General features: G+C 41.9%; 1 protein-coding gene across 1 annotated transcript; it reads right to left on the bottom strand.

Moving 5' to 3' along the window:
• Positions 1-6,803: 6,803 nt before the first annotated feature.
• On the bottom strand, positions 6,804-8,414 carry LOC128737901 (leucine-rich repeats and immunoglobulin-like domains protein 1). The gene has a single exon (XM_053832665.1). It carries the CDS (start codon positions 8,412-8,414, stop codon positions 6,804-6,806), a length of 1,611 nt encoding a protein of 536 aa, XP_053688640.1.
• Between the last annotated feature and the right edge of the window lie 10,380 nt (positions 8,415-18,794).

The following is an 18,794-nucleotide window of genomic DNA, read 5'->3' as shown; positions in this document are numbered from 1 at the left end:
GTTCCATCTGTCCGGGAAGCTACCACCTTATAAGCATTTCTGCAGCACGGTCCTGAACATATCAGGGAACGCTTGTACTGTTGCCTTGAGAGCTACGCTAGGAATTGCATCTGAACCATCGGCCTTCTTGATTTTTTCTTGATCATCGTAAGAGACATGCAGACTGTCAATGCAGCCCCTCTCTTCTGGTCTTGGTGGCCACATTGTAGGGACCTGCGTCAGTAAAAGTCCCGCCACGATAGCCTTCAGTTTAATCGGACATACCTCCTTAAATGTCGCATGACCTTTCGCTTTCGCCATTACGATTCGGTAAGCGTCACCCCAGGGGTTGGAGTCCGCTTCTCGGCACAGGTCCTTGTAGCTGTTGCGGTTGCTTTGTTTTATTTCCCGTTTCAATGCAGCCCTAGCCAATCTGAAAATCAGGCTACACTCTTCACGATCTACTGGACTTCTGGCTCTCTGATTTCGTCGTCTGGCTCTGAGACAACCTGCACGAAAGTTGCTAAGTGTCTCGCTCTACCAGTAAGCTGGGTGCCGGGCGTTTCGCGGCTTTAGTTTTCTCGGAATGGTAGCATCATATGCCCTCGCCAACATATCCGTCAACTTGTGCGCATTCAGGATCGATCTTTCACTGCCCACCCGGAGTCTCGGCTGTCCTTACGAAAAGTGCTACCTTCATTGAACAGTGTAACTTCCAGTTTAGCCAGAGCTTCCAACAGACTGTACCCTCTGGCGTTCCCCTTCCTCTTCTGTTGGGTACTCTCACCACTGCGTCCATTATTTTGAACTATTGTGGTATGCCCCATTGTTTCTTTTACTGTACGCTTCAGGCTTACCTATCACTTATTGAGGAAATGGTAGGCTAGTAGCTGGAGCGAGACAGGTGCCAATCAGGGATGACTTGGTTTATAAACGTTATAATCCTGATCGGTGACGCAAACCAGATCTCCCTAGGCTCTAGTAGGGCCTTTTTGAGATACTGCAGTCTGCGTCCTATTAGTGCTCCACAATTGCAGAGTAAGTGTTCCGAGGTTTCGCTCTCGGTATTACACCCTCTGGCGTTAGTGTACCTGCTATCCCACTCCATAGCCCAAGCGATAAAGTCTCCTCCAATGATAATTGGCCTTCGTCCGATGAATTCATCGTTCAGCGCATCCAGCATTCAGCAGTAATTGCTCCCTGATCTATCTTGGGGGTACGCAACAGTTACATACGAAGATTCCGTTGATTTTGACAACCACGAAACATTCGCATGAATTCGAAACCAGCTCCTCGATGGGGAACTTCCCCATTACATGTATTGCAGTCATTGCTGCTCTATCAGTTACCCAGTTACCAATATTTTTTGAAACGTTGGTTCTACAATTGATGAAGGGACGGTAGGGGAAAGTAATGAAGGATTTTTTGAATGAAAGGGAAAGAGTGGAAAAGTGAGGGGGGGGGGATATTGGTAGCTACGCTTAAAAAGTTGTCGTTGTGACTCCTACCTTTTGTCTAATTCTGGAAGGTGCATGGGTCGAACCAAGCTATAATCTGAGATTATAATCGGATTCGAACCCACAACATCCGCCAGGGCATGTGGCTCGCTGGTACTCGTGCCTTTGAACCATAGAGACGCTGCCCAAGTAACAATTTCAAGTTTTATTACGTTCGTATAGCGGTTATCATGACCAATTTCATAGCAAAGCAAGGCATAGGTGCTACATTCCGTTATCGAAACTTGACCTTCTGTTTGTTTTATACGACAGACTTCGCAGCAAGCTGTTAGAGTGTAGGACAATTGCAGGGCCAGTTGCTACGATCCTATTGACTCGAACAGCCTCTCCCAGTCGAGATTCGAACATACGACGACTGACTTATTAGGCAATTTCATAAAACCGCTAATAAAACTATGAGGTCTACCAGAACTTTCTGATGACCGCTATAAAACTGCTTTCTGACCAAGTGACACACTCCTCAGAATGATTTCATAACCGCTATAAGAATCAGGTTATAAGCTCAAGTAGTCGTATCACGCTCTGCTGAAAGCAGCAATAAAATCAGTTAAGCTTTCGCTGCTTGACAACCATCGCCATAATTTAGAAAAGCTTTTCGCTTTTCGCTTTTCTGGCAACAGCTAAATAAGTTCGCTTTATCAACTTCAAAATACATCAAAATACAAAATACGTGAGCAGCAAAGTTAAAGTTTTACTGTCAGATTATTCTGATCGATTTGGTTAATAGCAACCATAATAAAATATCCCATAGAACATTAAACAAATTTTAAGCAATTTCGTTGGTTTGCAGCATGTGCGCATTTAATTTCATGGTGCATATTGATATGATAGGTCGATAAAATCAGCGCACCAATGAAATTTGGCAATTTTCGAAAACTGGTTGTTTTAACAAAATAAATATTCAGTTAGTCAATCTCAATTTCTAGCAAAATCATTTTAGTTGCTTCCTCTGACAGGAAAACCGATTGATAATAACTTTCTTTCTGCATAACACTTTGCTTTGATTAATTTTTGTTTGCGAGCTAAAACAAAATACTAGAATATGGCTATATGGCTTCGCATGAAATAATGATTTTAGTATTGAACTTTAGTATTCTTCATAATAGCAGCAAAAAACTGTTTGGTCAGGGTGTTACCGTTTTAATAGTTCTATACAACTAACAGATTTATTACGGTTTGACAAGCAACCGCGATAAGATTTTGAACCAATTTTGATTGGTGCACCATTTTGTATTGCTACGCCACACTTATAGTAAGTTTGTAGGAGACGTGGTGCAGCCAACAAGTTTTAACATGGTAATATAAGCAACCACAATAAATTTGCTTTATTGACAGTTTTATTATGGTTTTCTAGATAGCTATAAGTGTGTTTGGACAAAAGAACAAAAGGAGACTGCGCAACCCCCCTTATTAAGCTAGCGACTTGAGTTGGATTATTTTTAGACACAAATTGTGCCTCTTCCTCCGTCTACTGTAGAAACCACCGACCGAGAAGTTTAATCTAACCTTGTTTTTACTGGCGGGACGACGACACTATGCAGGCCCTTGCGACTTACACTGCACTGCAGTCGCTTTTAGTTGCAGCAACCTATTAATGACTATTTCTGGCCATTATTAGGTTACAGTAACTACATGTGACGTAAGTGTGCTACTTGGGGTGTGACGCTGTTCGTCTGTCAGCCGCGATTTTCAACTCGAGTTTTCGGGGAAAGGCTTCATTTCTATGAAATAGACCAAACTTTGTGTTTTTAGTCTTGACCTTGAAATACGGTCAAGCATATATTAATATTTTTTGAAACAGTGGTTCTACAATTGACAAAGGGATGGTAGGGGAAAGTAATGAAGAATTTTTTGAATGGAAAGGAAAGAGTGGAAAGGGAAAGGGGAGGGAGGGTATTGATAGCTACGCTTAACAAGTTGTCGTTGTGACTCCTACCTTTTGTCCGCGGCTAGATACTTCGAAAAAGGCGATTATTGTAATATTGATTTTACAAGATCTCCCAAATTTCGCAAAGATGTAATTAAAAATAAGGTATTAGTACTTATATAGGCCGCTGTTCATGGAATTCATTCTTTTCATGTCTCTATATAAAATTTCAATACGTATTTCTTGGATTTGCAGCGTTGGCTCAACCGGTACAACATAACCCGACTATGACAACATTTTTTGTTTTAACATAAATACCCACGGGGCGAATCACTTCAAATTTAATAAATATATTAAATATATTTATGCATATTTACATACTTTTACCCGGGTGCTAAATATATTTACCGGTATTGATGAATATTTCACGAAAGTTCCCACCTTTTTCATACGATCTTGAGCTGTCAAGTACCATTACAGTATGTGGCAAGAGTTGTTATTATGAGGTGGTCACATTTAAAATAGGGAATATATTTATCAATATTTATCACATATTGAATATTTATGATGGAAGTGATTTACCCCGTACCTATAACTTTACAGCAACGATTCGCTAATTGGTGGTTCGTTAATTGGGCGGTTCGTTAATTGGACATTCGCTAGTTGGGCGGAAATGTCAAAATACTCCGTCAAAATGAATCATTTGAGGGGTCTAGAAATGCGATTTAAGGTCATATTTATTGTTGTTCATGGGATAATCCGCTGGATTCAACGTCACGGATTAGATCTAACTTTTTAGCTAGAGGTATTGTGGTATATTTGTGTTTTGTTACTGTTCTTCCCGACGATACAGCCATTGTTTATTTAAAAACAAAGTAGTCATATCAATAGTCGATTATCAAGCATCATACTTGAATGCAAAGACAGCAGATCGAAATATTTACTTTCTCCAATTTTAAACTTAACCATGTTTTCAATATGTTTTCCGAGTCACGAAAGTTTTCAAAATCAGAGACAAAAATAATTTGCGTACCCCTCAGGAAACTGTCAGTCAGCCCAATTAACGAAAACGACTCGATAGTCATGGCCCAATTAACGAATTCTGGCTGTTTCATTTTTCAAGCTATCAATTGAAGATTTTCCAGAAATATACCTTATTCTCAGACCTTTGCAACGATGTATTTAGATTTCCGAAATTTCTTCTGAAACGAAAGTTATACGGCGAATACCAAAAGGTGGCCCAACCACGACGGCATTCCCCTACTTTTAAGGAAAAATGGGAGGAGAAGGATTTATTTCCTCGATGAAAGGATGGCATTTTCGTCGGTATTCATCTCGTAGATCATGCACAGCACTTACTTGAAACATAACTACATGAGTGCGTTGACCTTGGAAATGGGTCAGAAACAGATTATTGCAACTTTGACGGTATCGTACACGTGGCGCAGCGAAGACAAAATACGTCCGTCCGACAAATACTCGGTACGAAATGAGTAATCGAAATTAATTCAGCATGATAATACATTGCTCATTCAGGGTACTGTTTCAATGAATCGATAAGTTTAGCACTATGATATTTATATTAGTAAACGTAACCTGATTGGTGACAATGTGAGAAACAAAATATACGCTCACCGTTAGGTAGATAGTGCTATGTTATTTCATCGCTCCATAACACTGGAGGTATGGGTCGTCGAATGGCACTGAAATGTTTCGTGAATTACACGATAACGGCTACGGGGACAGAGCTATCCGAAAACAAGTGCTTGAACTGTTCCGGCGAAGTCTAAACATTTATTAGCTTCTAAAGTCTGCTTTGATGCTAGTTGTCCACTTTTCCATAAAATTGTGATTTATTTCAGTGAGATTTTCCAATAATCATAGTTGTGGATAAAAACTTCTCTATATATACTACCATAATTAGTTGTTTTTTTGTCGATTAAAAGTATTCACTCTATGGGTCTGCACAGCACAGTTTATTTTCGGAACCGTTCAAGATTAAGGGCACTCCTTTCGTCAGGCTCAGATTATTTCCACCTTACCATTTCACCGATCCGTTTCGTTCCGCAAACAATCTTCCCATGGCCAGCAGCAAGAATAAAAATGAATCGAAACAAACAAAGCAAAATCGTAAAACAGGTTGTTTTCAACAAAGAACGAAAAGCTTCTAATCTTTCGCTTTTGAATTACACTTTATTTTCATCAATTTCCCAGGCTAACAACCGTACCTTCCGACGCTCCCGTTCCACCCACCCGCCCTCAAACCGGACCGATTCCACCAGCCAGCCAGCCAGCCGGAACGCAATCGAAAAGTAATCTTAAAAATATCTCTCGTAGGACCAACAGGACAGGTTCGGTGCGTGTGTGTGATGAACGACCAAAAAAGTAAGTAAAGAAAGGATCTCGATTGCCGTCCTGTGCAGGGGCAAAGCTTGAAATGCGAATCCACTGCGTGTCCTTGATCAGTGCGGAATAGAATGCGTGTGAAGATTTCTCATCCTTTTAGGAACATATTCTTAAAATTATTTTCTGCTTATAGAACTGAAACGGTTTGCCCTCCTTGGATAGGTTTTTTCTTTCATGAAAAGTGCCTGTCTGTCGCCTGCCTGCTCAAGCTGGAACAATACCTGAAGAGAGCGTATCACTGACCAAAGATCTCATTTGCAACTAGAACTGAGGACTTGATTTTTCCCATATCTTTAAGAGGTCGAATGATGTGGAACTTACTTTTCGATTCCTGGTTGGAAAATTCACACACTCAAGCACTGAGCGACTGATGGACGGTCAGCGGGTTCGAAACGAGAGGCGACATAAATCGTGTCCGAATAATGGATAAAAAAGGACTTCAGGGAAAGGACAGAAGCTACAAAAAAGTGAAGCTGATCCTTTGCTATACCATTAACTGTGGACTGCGGCTTTCTGTAACATGATTCAAACCACCACAGGCAGGAAGGACGATGGCCAAGCTGAAAACAAAACGACAGCACAAAGGGACGGGTCGGTATAAAAGCAAATGAAGAGAAGTTTCATGATTGTTTTTAAAATAAACTAATGAACTCATTTATTTTTCTGCTTGTTTTATGTCTGCCTGCCTTTCGGTAGGGTAGGCTAGCTAGCTACTAACGAACACATGCATTTTCGTACGCAAAAGAAAACGACAAATATTATGTTTTTGTCATGGTTCCTCCGTGGATGCTACCGGCAATGCTAAACTGCTGCTCCTATAAGGTTCGAGTTTTTGTTCCGCTTTCTTCTGGATACCTCTCCAAAACGGTCCGCAGAGAGTTGGTTGTCAAGCATGCAGTTTGACATAATACACCAACCACCGGTATTGTTCCGACGATGCCCGGGAGCAGCCCGACGTAAGCGCGCTCGCGCGTGTTTCTCGCGTTAGTCTGAATCCTCATGTGGATTTAACAATTCCCCGAAGATTGTATGGTTTATAGGTCAGACACTGGAATTGGCGTTTCGTAGATGTGATGTTGAAAGCTGTCGTGCTGCTGAGACATGTCAGGCACATGCTGAGGAAACGAGTGCCGATACTGGTAGCTGTAGATGTTGAAATTGGGTTGATGGTAGTCGATTTCTTCGAAGCATTTGCCAAACTCCAAATCCTTTTCCTCCTTAAGAGCGTTTCGTTTGTTGTGCCAATTTGGACCCATGAAGTCTATCAGACGGTTACGCAGCCGGTAAGCGACCAGAATTAAAGTTGTTAACGATGCAGCTGTGGCCACTAGCGTTACTCCAAAAACGGCACGTTCCTTCGATTGATGTAAATGACATCCCAACAACTCGGAATTAATTTCACGCAGCGCTTCGCCATTCAGTCGTTCGGGATATTCACACAGGATTGTGCTCTGCTCAGTTTCTATCGATTTCTGGCGCAGCAAGTTTCGCAGCCAACGCAGATGACAATTGCAAATCAAGGGATTCTCCGATAGATCAAAGTTTTTCAGCTGCTTCCACGGTAACAACTCTTCACGAACACTGCGGATTGCGTTGTCACGTAAAACTACGTTCTCGATGTGTGGTAGTCCAGAAAAGGCACCCTCCTCAATGTCCTCCAAAATTTTATTCGAGGCAATCACGATCGTGTCGAGATTGGTGTTTGCCGAAAAAGCACCAGCTTGAATGCGCATTAGGTTGAGCGCACCGGAAATGTCGATTTTTCTTAGATTGACCAGTCCAAAGAATGCGCCTTCCGGGATGAACTGGAAGTCATTTTGTCCTATTACCAGCTCCTCAAGTCGTTTTAACATACTCAGCTGAACTGTGGGAACGTGCAGCAAGTGGTTGTCCGAGATGTCCAGTGATCGAATGTTTTCCACTCCACGGAATGTCTCGACGGTGATGTTGACCAACATCGAACCACGCACGTTCAGTTTTCTCAATTTATTAAGGCCTTGAAATACTCCTGGCTGTATTTGGTTCAGCAAGTTGGTTCCCAGAAAAAGTTCTGCTAGCATCCTCAACGGCTGAAATGTTGGCGCAGAAATCATACTTAGAGCGTTGTCGTTTAGATGAAGGATCCTCAAGGAGGTCAGGCCCTCGAATGTTTGAGCATCGATTTTTCCGATACGATTCTGACTAAGATTTAGCTCCTCCAGCTTAGGCAGCGACTTAAACATTGCAGCGTTCAATTCATCGAGGAAATTTGCTCGCAGATTCAACACTCGAAGTTCTTCCAGCCCGTGGAAGGTCTTGTTGTTGATGGTACTAACTTTATTGTTGTTCAAATGCAGCTGCAGCAATCGCCGTTGGTAAACAAAAATACGTTCCGGAACACCGAGCAGATGATTGTAGCTCAGATCCAACATGGTCAAATCCGTGTAGAACTGAATCGACGAATCGATTGCTTTGATTTGGTTGAACTTTATCACCAGCCTTTGGATGGCCGGATTCAGCGCGATCGGCAGCACATCCAGTTCTCCTTCACCACAAGTCACGTGCAGCTTGATGTCGTCACACACGCATCGATTCGGGCAAAACGAAATCGCCAACACTTGTGGCGCCAAAAGCACGATCGCAACACTCAAGATCAGTCGTAACATTTTGTCCTTTTGCTTTCACTTTCCACTAGCTTAACTATTTTCAGAGCGGAACTGCAGTTGTGAACTGCACAAAACTAAACTTCAAACTAAACCGACTTTTTCGAGTGCAAGCCCTTTTAAGAAGTGCATTCGATGTTCGATCCATACGAGCGAATGAGAGAGAATAACAATAAACAAAAGTATTTCGTCTCTTTTTCCCTTCAATTCGTTTTCAAAAAATATCTGCCCGGCTAACGAAGATTGCCGAAGCCGATTGCTACCGAGCGGTCTCTCACTCTCCGAGCGGAGAAAAACGAACGATCGAGCGGTAACTCAGCGATCGGTAGATCGTTAAGCCGATCCTACCCGAAGATGAGGTGAACCCGAACAAAACAAAACCAGGCAAACCGAAGACGCCACGCGATCTTCCGTGATCTTTACTTTGTATTCGATTGTCTTTCTTCTCCGCTGGCACTACCTTTGCCAGAGAAAATAAGCGTAAGAGGAAAAAGGCCCACGGGGCATAAAATAACAATTTATGGCCGCGTCGTGAGAAGTGCACCTGCCCGTTTCGGTCGTCGTCGTCGTCGTCGTCGTCAGTAATCAAGTCGGATGTGTCCCGCAAGGCAGCCAAATGCGCGGGCCACTTTCATTTGGAAATTAAATCAAAGTTTTGAACGAGCCGCGCCGCGAGGAAACATGAATTGTAATGATGGAAGGCATTAAAAAACCCGTGTTTTTCGGTTGTCGGTAGTTAGAAATTCTAAGTACGCTCGCCGGCCTGGCCCGGCCCGGTTCGACCGTTGCCGAGTTTCGGGTTGGCCCGCGTAATGGCCTGTTGGGCTTCTGTGCGTAGATGAATTTTAGATTTTTGATAGGTTAATTTATGGGGAGTGTTTCCCATTGTACTGTGGTCATTTCGGTATACACGCAGGTGGAATTAATTTCCTCCGTTCAACAAACGGTTAGATGTTCCCGGAAATTCAGATACAGTTTAGGTTTCTACGCAGCTTTTTTCCCATGCGACTTTATGACGGGTGATAATTGAATTAAATAGCATTTATTGCAGTTTCCATTTTCATTTACTGAAGTACAGAGAATATTGAATTTTAACAATGTTAACAAAAAAACTAGAACGACCCATCTTGAACTAATTTGATGGTCCAATATAAAAAGTTCATTCCAGTGCTAACAATAATTGGTTGAGAAAAGCATGTAGGAATAAACCTTATAGTTTTATTTTATTATTGACAGCACTGAAAGTAGTTTTCGTCATTTTTACGTCAATTTTCGTAACTTGACCGTCTACCCTTGTTACTCACGATGTGTATTAATAATTCAATTTTAGTTAAGGGGCTTAGATATTCTTATTAAATGCTTACTATCGATGTTCCTGTTGAGATACGCGGTTCCTAATACTCCTAACTCAGCTGTCTCTTATATAAACTGTTTATTATAAATTTTCTCTAGAAATAGGGATCCAATAACAAGTTTTAAAAGACGATTTCTTGAGGTAAACGATATTGGCAACGTTTTCGCCTGAAACTAATTACACGGAAATACTCATATCCCGGTCGTTTCTTAACGGATTTGCGTTCGACTGGTGAAAAGAGTCGACTAGAAAATGCAGTTCTTGTTTTTGGGATTTAAACCAGTTTTTTACATACCCTCTGATAAGCCGTAACATTTCCGGTGTCCTCTAGCCACCTCTGGCATCTCTGAATATTTCAGAAAAACTAGAAAAATATATCCGTTTGCCTTTAAACATGTCTTTTTTGTTGAGAAGTCATGACTATCTGCATTTGTCAAAAATCATTTCGTCTACCTCCTATTATGAAGATAAATGGGTCTAGTAATTAGACCATCAGGTAGGAAGAACCATGCCGTCTTTAGTTGAGTTGAAACTGGTACCTATCCAGTGCCGTTTTTGTTGATCCGTAGTAGGCAGTTTTATTTTTCATGTTTCTATATTTCAGTTTGTAAAATTAGTAAAATGGGAAATTCTTTACCATCGCGGATGTTAAAGGATATTTTTAACGGTTAACAAACCAACCTATATAGTCTGTGGACAATACGAGCTTGAATCATATCCCCTGACTCCGCAAGTGTTGTATTCACCCTGTCAATTGGGTATAAAGTTCGTCAAGTAAAACAAGAGATATCATACCCAGTGTTGCCACATATTCATCTGTACTGGAAGGGACAAAAATCTTTTTCATCTGTACTTTTTCTTCCAAAAATCTGTACCAAAATCTGTACCATTAAAAATATTTATTGCATAGAAAAATTTGCTTTGCTAGCATTAAAAAATGCACGAGTATCAAATCTTTTATTTGTTTGATGATGTTTGAACATATCTGTGCTAAAGTTAGACATAAATACGTTTTGTTTTGTTTTAATTCATACTAAGAATTGCTTCTCTATTGATTTCAAGAAACAGTACTTAGAAAAAAGTATGAGTTTTTGACACTCATAAAAATCTGTACCTATCTGTACTTTGTGGTAAAAATCTGTAATCTGTACCGTACAGAATCTGTACCAAAAAATTCGAAAAAATCTGTACTTTTCCAGATAAATCTGTACATGTGGCAACACTGATCATACCTGAACGGGACCCAGTTCAATCAAAACTCGTTTTACGGCTCCCACGGGGAAAAGTAAAAAGGGAGGACGTTAATTCAAATTTTATGTGTAAGCAAAACGAGAGGATGTTAATTCAATTTTTGGAAATAAAAAAGAATAAACATCTTCTTTCGAGTTTAGAATGTATAACGAAAAGACATTATTTAGAATTTCCTGAGATTCTAAACCTGCTTGGTTTTATTTGAATTTTATAAAGGCCCTTTTGCGGAATTAGTCATTACCTCTGGTTTTATCATGGTATTAAGCAATACTACGCTCCACGCTATGAATACAAGTCAAAAGCTACTAAACTAATAAATCAAATTTATAACGATTACTAGTTGGCTGCGCCGCATCTCTTAAAAACTTATCAACTTATGTGAGGTGTAACAATACATCTAATTACAGTTGCTTGTTAAACCGCAATAAATCTGTTAGGTTTATAGAGATATTAAAACAGTAACATCCTGATCAATTAGATTTATTGCTGCTATTATGAGGAATATTAAAGTTCAACACAGACATTATATTTCTACGTAAGGTATTGGCACATTCTAGTATATTTATTAGCTCGCAAATTAAAATTCATCAATTCAACGTGTATTGCAGAAAGAAAGTTACTATCAATTTGATTACATGTCACACGAAGCAACTCAAAGGATTTTGCTAGAAATAGACTTTGATTTATTGAATATCTTCCTTTAGTTAAAACTACTAGTTTAAACTACTATCACAATTTCGATGGCGCGTTTATTTTTTCCGCCCATTATATTAACATCCAAGATTAAATTTAATGTGCATAGGCTGCAAACCAACTGAAAATTTATTTATTGTTCTATGGGATATTTTATTATGGTCGCTGTAATCCAAATGGATCACTTTGATCTGACAGTAAAACTTTAACTTTTCAGCTCTCGGATGTATTTTTAAGCTAACAAAGCTTTTTACTAGAGCAAGCTGTATTCTCTACAGCCTTGTAACGAAAAGCTTCTTTAAATAATGGCGGTAGCTGTCAAGTAGCGACAAGCATAGTCGGTTTTACTGCTGCTTTCTGCAGAATGTGATAAGACCACTTAAGCTTATAACCTGATTCTTCAACCGGTTTTAAAAACCCTCTGAGTCGTGTACCCCTTGGTCGGAACGGAGTTTTACAGCGGTCGTCAGGAAGTTCTGGTGGAGCTCACAGTTTTATTAGCGGTTTTATGAAATTAGCCATGAAAATCACTAGAGGAACGTAACAAAACTTGGAATTGTTATTGCGGTTAGGCGTAGAGGAGTTTCGGATAAGCTAGTCGATCTCATCAAGGCTCAGAAGGATGCGTTCTAACGCAAGGCTTTGCATTACGGCGTATTTTCCGACACTATAAGGGTAACCCTTGCTGGCGTGAGACAAAGCTGTATTTTATTACCGCTTCTGTTTCTCATCGTTATGGATGAGACAATGGTTTGGTCATCAGGTCAGCTTCCACCTCGGTGGTTGGTAGATATTGCAGGTCATTGATCCGTTATCGGCGAAGATTTCTGGTGAACGCATGTTTCCTGTCGATGTGTTTGGATCTCCTTTCCAGACCGTATTATTTCACCATATTGCGTGGTAGTCCTTGTAAAGACGGTTGAGTAGACGGGTTCCTCGTTGATGGTTTTCAAAAGTTTGTGCATCCAAAGCAGCTCCTGGTCTCCTTGAGTCAGTGGTACTGGCTCTGTTTCTGTCAAAGAAAGAGCAACTTGCTTGTGGGTGCCCCATCTTACCAGTCCGTTGCTGAACTTGATCAGGTAACCGGAATTGGATTTATGGTCTCTTTCGTTCAGCCCAATCTGCGAAGCACTCCCTAGCTTCGTCTTTAGATCCCAGATGCAGCAAAAGGTCCTTGCTTGGCTTGAGGTATCTCAGCACTCATTTTCCTTCTGTCTAGTCCCGGTTGGTTGGTTTGGATGCCTTCTTCCCCAGCAGTGATGTGCTAAGGCAGATACCAGACCGGCTGTTGACCCCAAACAAACAGCAAACTACCCACCAAGCTTCGATACGACTTGTTGCTAGGCAGTTCTTCCTCCTGAATTCTCGACCAAGAATTGAAAAGGGTCAAAACATAAACTTCCTTATTCCTTGCTGGAGTAGCATATGAAAATGAACTCGCACTTAGTTTGTTTACATTTTCGACTTGGGCCCTTTTCAATTGTTGGTCTTAAATTTTGTCTGTCGATGTCGTCAACTTTCTGGTTCCAGGCCATCCAGGTTAAAACCAGATGGTGGCCGCATGTATATCTTATCCCCTAACTCGGTGTATAAGACGCGGTTTATATGCAGTGCTGTAGTGTGCAGTTGGCTAGGCTGGTTCACGCCAAAGGCGCTATCTCTAGGGGGCGCCAAAAGTAAGACACTCAATAAACTTGGAAGGAACACCAAATCGGGTCTACGCCAAGGCCGCCACAATGTCACGCTACGATGCTCTGGAACCAGGTTAAGAATCTGAACCAAAACCTAATAAAAAATGTGACCCAAAACATGGTCCACAATCTAGTCCAAATCTGTTCCAAAATAAGAAATAAAATTTGACAAAAAATGTGATTCACGATATAGTCCTATTCCGAAATATGGTCCAGGTTAAAGGTTCTGATCCAAGATCTGACTGCTGGTTTATAATCTGATCAAAAATGTGGTCCAAAATCTGATTTATAATCTGACCCAATTTGAGAATCTGGTTTAAAATTTGATCCGAAATCTGATAACTTTAGAATCTGGTCTAGGTTCAAAATCTGATCCAACTTCTGATCCAAAAGTTGAATAAAAATGTGGTTCAAAATATTATCTAAGACTTGGTACAAAATTAATAAAAATGTGATTCAAAACCTGGCCCAGAATTTGATGGAGGTCCAACATTACGTTCAGATCCAGAATTTGGTCTAATATATAATTAAAGAAGATGTAGTCCTAAATCTGATCCAGAATTTAGTTCACATGTAGTCAGTCTAGTTTAGGTACAAAATACGGTCCAGGTCTAGAACCTAGTTCAAAACCTAATCCAAAATTAGGTTAGTGGTCCAAAATCTGATAAAAAATGTGGTCCAGAATCGAGGCAAGGTCCACAATCTGGTCTAGATCTAAAAATATCCAAGATCCGGTCCAAATCTGATGAAAATGTGGTCCAAACTCTGATCTAGAATCTGACGCAGCTCCAAGATCTTCTTCAGATCCAGAATCTGATCCAAAATCTGATCAAAAATGAGGTCTAAAATCTTAAAATCTAGTCCAAATTTAATGAAAATGCTCAAAATTTGGTCCAGAATCTAGTGGAGGTCGAGAATGTGGTGCAGACTAGGCCTAAAATTTGGGTCCAAAGTTTAATCTAAAGTCTGATTCGAAACCTGGTCAAAAATCTGATCAAAAATGTGGTTCAAAATTTGGTCCAGAATCTATTCCAAAATCTGAAACAAAAGTTGATAAGACAAATGCGGCTCGCAATCTAGTCCAGGCCCAAAACATGGTCAAGGTTCGGAATCTGATTGGTGGGTTAAAAGCTGATAAAAAAAACGATGGTCCAAAATCTACTTCAGATTCTAAATATGGCTCAAAATTTAATCAAAAATGTCCAGAATATGGTCCAAATCTGTTCCAAATTTTGTGTTGAAATGTAATAAAAAATGTGGTCCAGAATTTGGCGCAAATTTAGAATCTGGTTGGTGATGGTGGTTTGAATTCTCATCGAAAATAATAAACTTGTAGGGAATACGGTTTTCAGAAAAATAAAGGAGTGTGAAATCGGGTCTTCACCAAGGACGCAACAATATCCTGCTGCGGCTCTGTTTATTTGTCCATGTGTTGCTCCAGCATGAAGTTCCAACCAGCAATAGTTCGAAGTGTAGATTGACGACAACGGGTGCGAAAACCCCGTCGTAGTCCGTCCCGTATTTTTGCGTGGAGCCTTGTGCGAACAAACCTGGCCTTGTATCGCACCGTCTGGTCGTTTCCGTCGTGCTTCTTCTGGTAGGTTCGTTTGCAAGCTACGGTCTGCCTTTCAGGTGCTAAAGACACTAACTCCCTCGTTTGGTTGTTCCGAAGCGCCTGAAGCTTCTCCTTCATCGCGTTCTGTCAAGCTATTGCTTCCGAGTACTGGATTGCCTCGAAATAATTTCTTGGCTCGTTGGTGTTGCTGCTGGTAACACCACCACCGAGATCTACCAAGGAAGTCCAAGCACAATGCTATTTATTCGTAGCATTGTGGCTAGACTTCCTAGATGGATATCGTCGAACGTCGTTAGTCCAATTAGCACAATAGTATTATCACCGTCCTCTTGAGTCTTGACTCGATTGTTTGGCATCGTCGTCATCGTCACCTTCGGATTCGCTTCCAACAACGGTATCGTCACTCTCACCGCACTTATTATGGCAGTTGGGAACAGAATTCAATCGTGTTTTCCTGTTGAGCGCTTTCGGTAGGCTCATCCTGGTCGGCCTTAACAAATGTGGCCTCCCTGCTGATGTAGACTTTCCGGACGGTTTTGCCCAGGAAACGATACGCCTTGTGATTCTAGGAATCTCCCACAAACGTCAGCTTCCGAAATGTCCTCTGCTGTTTCGGGTTGCGTACCCAGGCGGTGACACCAAAAACTCGGAGATGACCGACGTCAGGATTGAGGCCACTCCGCAGTTCGTGTGACGTAATTGGAACGCACCGTTATGGTGATATATTTTGAAGATATACAGCCGTATTCAATGCATCCGCCCAATAGCGCTGGACTAGTCCGGAATCGAAAAGTAGACACCGACTTATTTCGGCCAGATACCGGTCTCATCGCTTTGCTACCCCGTTTTGCTGCGGACTGTAGACTGCCGTGTATCGCGCCATGATGCCGTCTCGACTGTAGAGCGATCGTAGCCTCTCGCTGCTGTACACTCCTCCTTGATCAGAGCGTACCACTTTTGGTTCACAGCTAAACTGGATTTTGGTCACCTTGACATACTGTTGAATTTAAGCTGCCGCTGCAGCACCTCGAATACTCGTAAATAATCATCATCAGAAGTACTGGAATCCCGTTAGGTGGTCTAACCTCAACTGGACTGTGCACGTTCCTATGACCAAATTCAATGGCGCTTTGGTACTCGATTTCGATTCCTTGGGAAAGGGTGTACGGAAGCTTTTACCTTTGCAGCAATACTTGCAGATTGCCGTCACTCCTCACTACTTGATCTCCAATCCGCAAACCACCGGTGACCGTACGTCCCTCTGCAATAGGAAAATCGCGTTCAGGTCTCGGTGCCTGAATTTCTGGCGACATTCAGGCTTGCAGACGATCATCTTGGTTAGCCAAGGGTTGAAGCAATGGATCACTTCCGGGGGCTTCTCCTTCGACGAAAGCTCGCTTCCCATCGGCAATCGTAATATGTTTCACCTTGCCTTCACGGAGTTCTCGGCTTGCAATAGTGTGGCTACGCTCCTGAGTCCACGGCTTGTCCGCGCATCGATTCTCGTGCCGCGAAATGGACCAAATGAAACGGAATTATAATTTACCTCTTTCTTGGACGATGATAGCTTTCCCGGTTTTCCTGTTCCTTTTCGTGGCCTCCCACAAATTGCCGGCAATCCCTCTACATCCCAGTTTCATGCAATAGTGGCAAGCCAGCGATTTCTTCTCATCCTGGTCATCCTTCAGATTTTAATTGCCGAATCCGTCCCGGAGCCCAGCCGTTTCGCGGTTTCGCACAGGAGTTTTCATTTGATAAGTTCCAGAGTCTGGTGCTCATCCGACCGGGTCTCCAGAGCGGTAGTCAGGGTATCAAACGAGCGTGGAAGACTCCTCAAGATCATCGCGACCATTAGATTTTCCACTAGCTTTGGCCGGCATTCGCAAGGCTGCTGAACAATTCCTCCATGGCGAAAACGTGTTCCGCCATGTGCTCTTCTTCCGAATATTGTTTTTCGCAGATCCGCTTCAATAACGAAACCGTTGACGTGAGGCTCACCTTCTGATGATAATTCTGGAGCGTTTCTAGACCTCTTTTGCCGCCCGCGGACGAATCAGCGCATGTTAATTATCTTCGATCAGCAACCCGTTCAGAAGTTACTCTTTTGAATGGTTTTGAATACTCTTAAAAATGGAAGATTTTGCTTCGAACAAACTCCTGCTAGGTTTTCTGATTGACATAGTGATTGTTTTAGAAGGAAATTCTAAACAAATGAACTTAGATATCTATGAAACCACTTTCAGTCCAATCAGGCAAATCAATGCGTAAAACAAACAAAGATTCTAATAAGGCACCAGCTTAAGAACCCTTCAATTAATATGCTCAACTCGGAAAAAAGCCAACCAACAATGAACCGAACATATTTGAATTTTCAAGTGCGTTTCTTGGTATCTCTCTTCGTAAATCATTCATATCTGCGCTCACGCAAGGAACTGATCCACGGATCCGTTCCGTCGGTCGATCACTAGTGCCACCACCAAGCTGCCGCGTCGGCCGCCATTCGTTCGTTCGGTGCCATCGCAGACGAAACTCTTGAGAGGCCGACCTGTATGGTAAACGATAAATTATCATTCCTAATTGCGTTAGTAAACCGTTTCATTTCCTCGAGCCTGTCGTGGCTCCTTCGGTATGTAAGCAGTTATTAGCCGGTAGACGAACCGCGCGTTCTAAGTTGGCCTTTTCTCCTCCGATACACCCAACCCAGTCCTTTGCCGAGTATCGGAGCCTTAAGAAGACAAAAATAAATAAATAAAAGAAACACTCGTTCGAAGGTGAAGAAAAACAAAGCCCATCAATAATTTAACTGCACGACCGGCCGGGAGTTCGGGTCATTTTTCATTTCTCGGTGCAATGCAGCGGCGGGCGCGGCGTCGCGCTCTATCACCCACGGTTAAAGCGCGACCGATTTTCGGTTCCTGTTGTCCAACGAGGAGGGTTCGATCGATCGATTTTGTCTTGGTCGAACAGCAATGGCCCTGCGGACGGGGAACCGTGCTTCCCGTTTCAATTACCTTTCTACATTTCAGTGAAGACGTTGGGTCCGAACCCGTACGTACGTAGGAACAAAGAGCCGAAACAAATTCGCTGGAACAAAATTGCATTACAAATTAGCATATCATAGTTAATGAACTTCCCTGTTTCTGGAGTTGGCGTGGCGTGGATCCCGTGTGCGGGTTAGTCAGTCAGTTGTTGTCTTGGGAGCAGGAGAGAAAGGCTTGATTGATGCTAAAAATCTAAATTCCTTCTAGCCGGTGCGTGGTGCGGTGGTGGTGATGTAGGTCGTGCCAACCGCATTCCAAGTGCTGTTGGCACGATTGCGTTCGGATGAGGATTAATTAATCACCGAATCGGAATCTCACGAAATCAGTCCGGGGTGGGAATATATGGGAAAGTGCTCCGTATACGGTTGATGGCTGGATTTTTATTGCGGTATTTACCAATTGATATGGGAGTCAACCTCCCGGAAATATTCAATTTGTATCTACTTTTTATTGCTTCGTGGGCCATTTTGTCTCCAGGTAAGCAATAAAATCCCAGTTTTATTTCGTGAACCAACGCGATGACTGGGAGATGTCTAATGATTTTGATTTTATGTTAAATAACTACTAAGAGGGTGATGGTGATCAGTAAAATACCATAGGCTACAGTAAAATGATGCTAGGAAAAAACACTAAATATTGCTTCACGAAGTGAAGCTATCTGGAATATCCAATCAATTTCATGATTATTGAGCGGCTCTTTGAATTTGCTTTCGCAGACACTATCTGCCTACCCAACAGAGAAATGTAATCTTAAAACGTCACCACAACCATTCCGCT

The sequence above is a fragment of the Sabethes cyaneus genome, chromosome 2 (assembly GCF_943734655.1).
Source record: "Sabethes cyaneus chromosome 2, idSabCyanKW18_F2, whole genome shotgun sequence".
Lineage (NCBI taxonomy): Eukaryota > Metazoa > Arthropoda > Insecta > Diptera > Culicidae > Sabethes > Sabethes cyaneus.
This window is presented reverse-complemented; position numbering and strand designations above follow the sequence as displayed.

Bases quoted from the DNA above. Each gene is read 5' to 3' on its own strand.
- LOC128737901 (XM_053832665.1), bottom strand. From the start codon at position 8,414: ATGTTACGACTGATCTTGAGTGTTGCGATCGTGCTTTTGGCGCCACAA.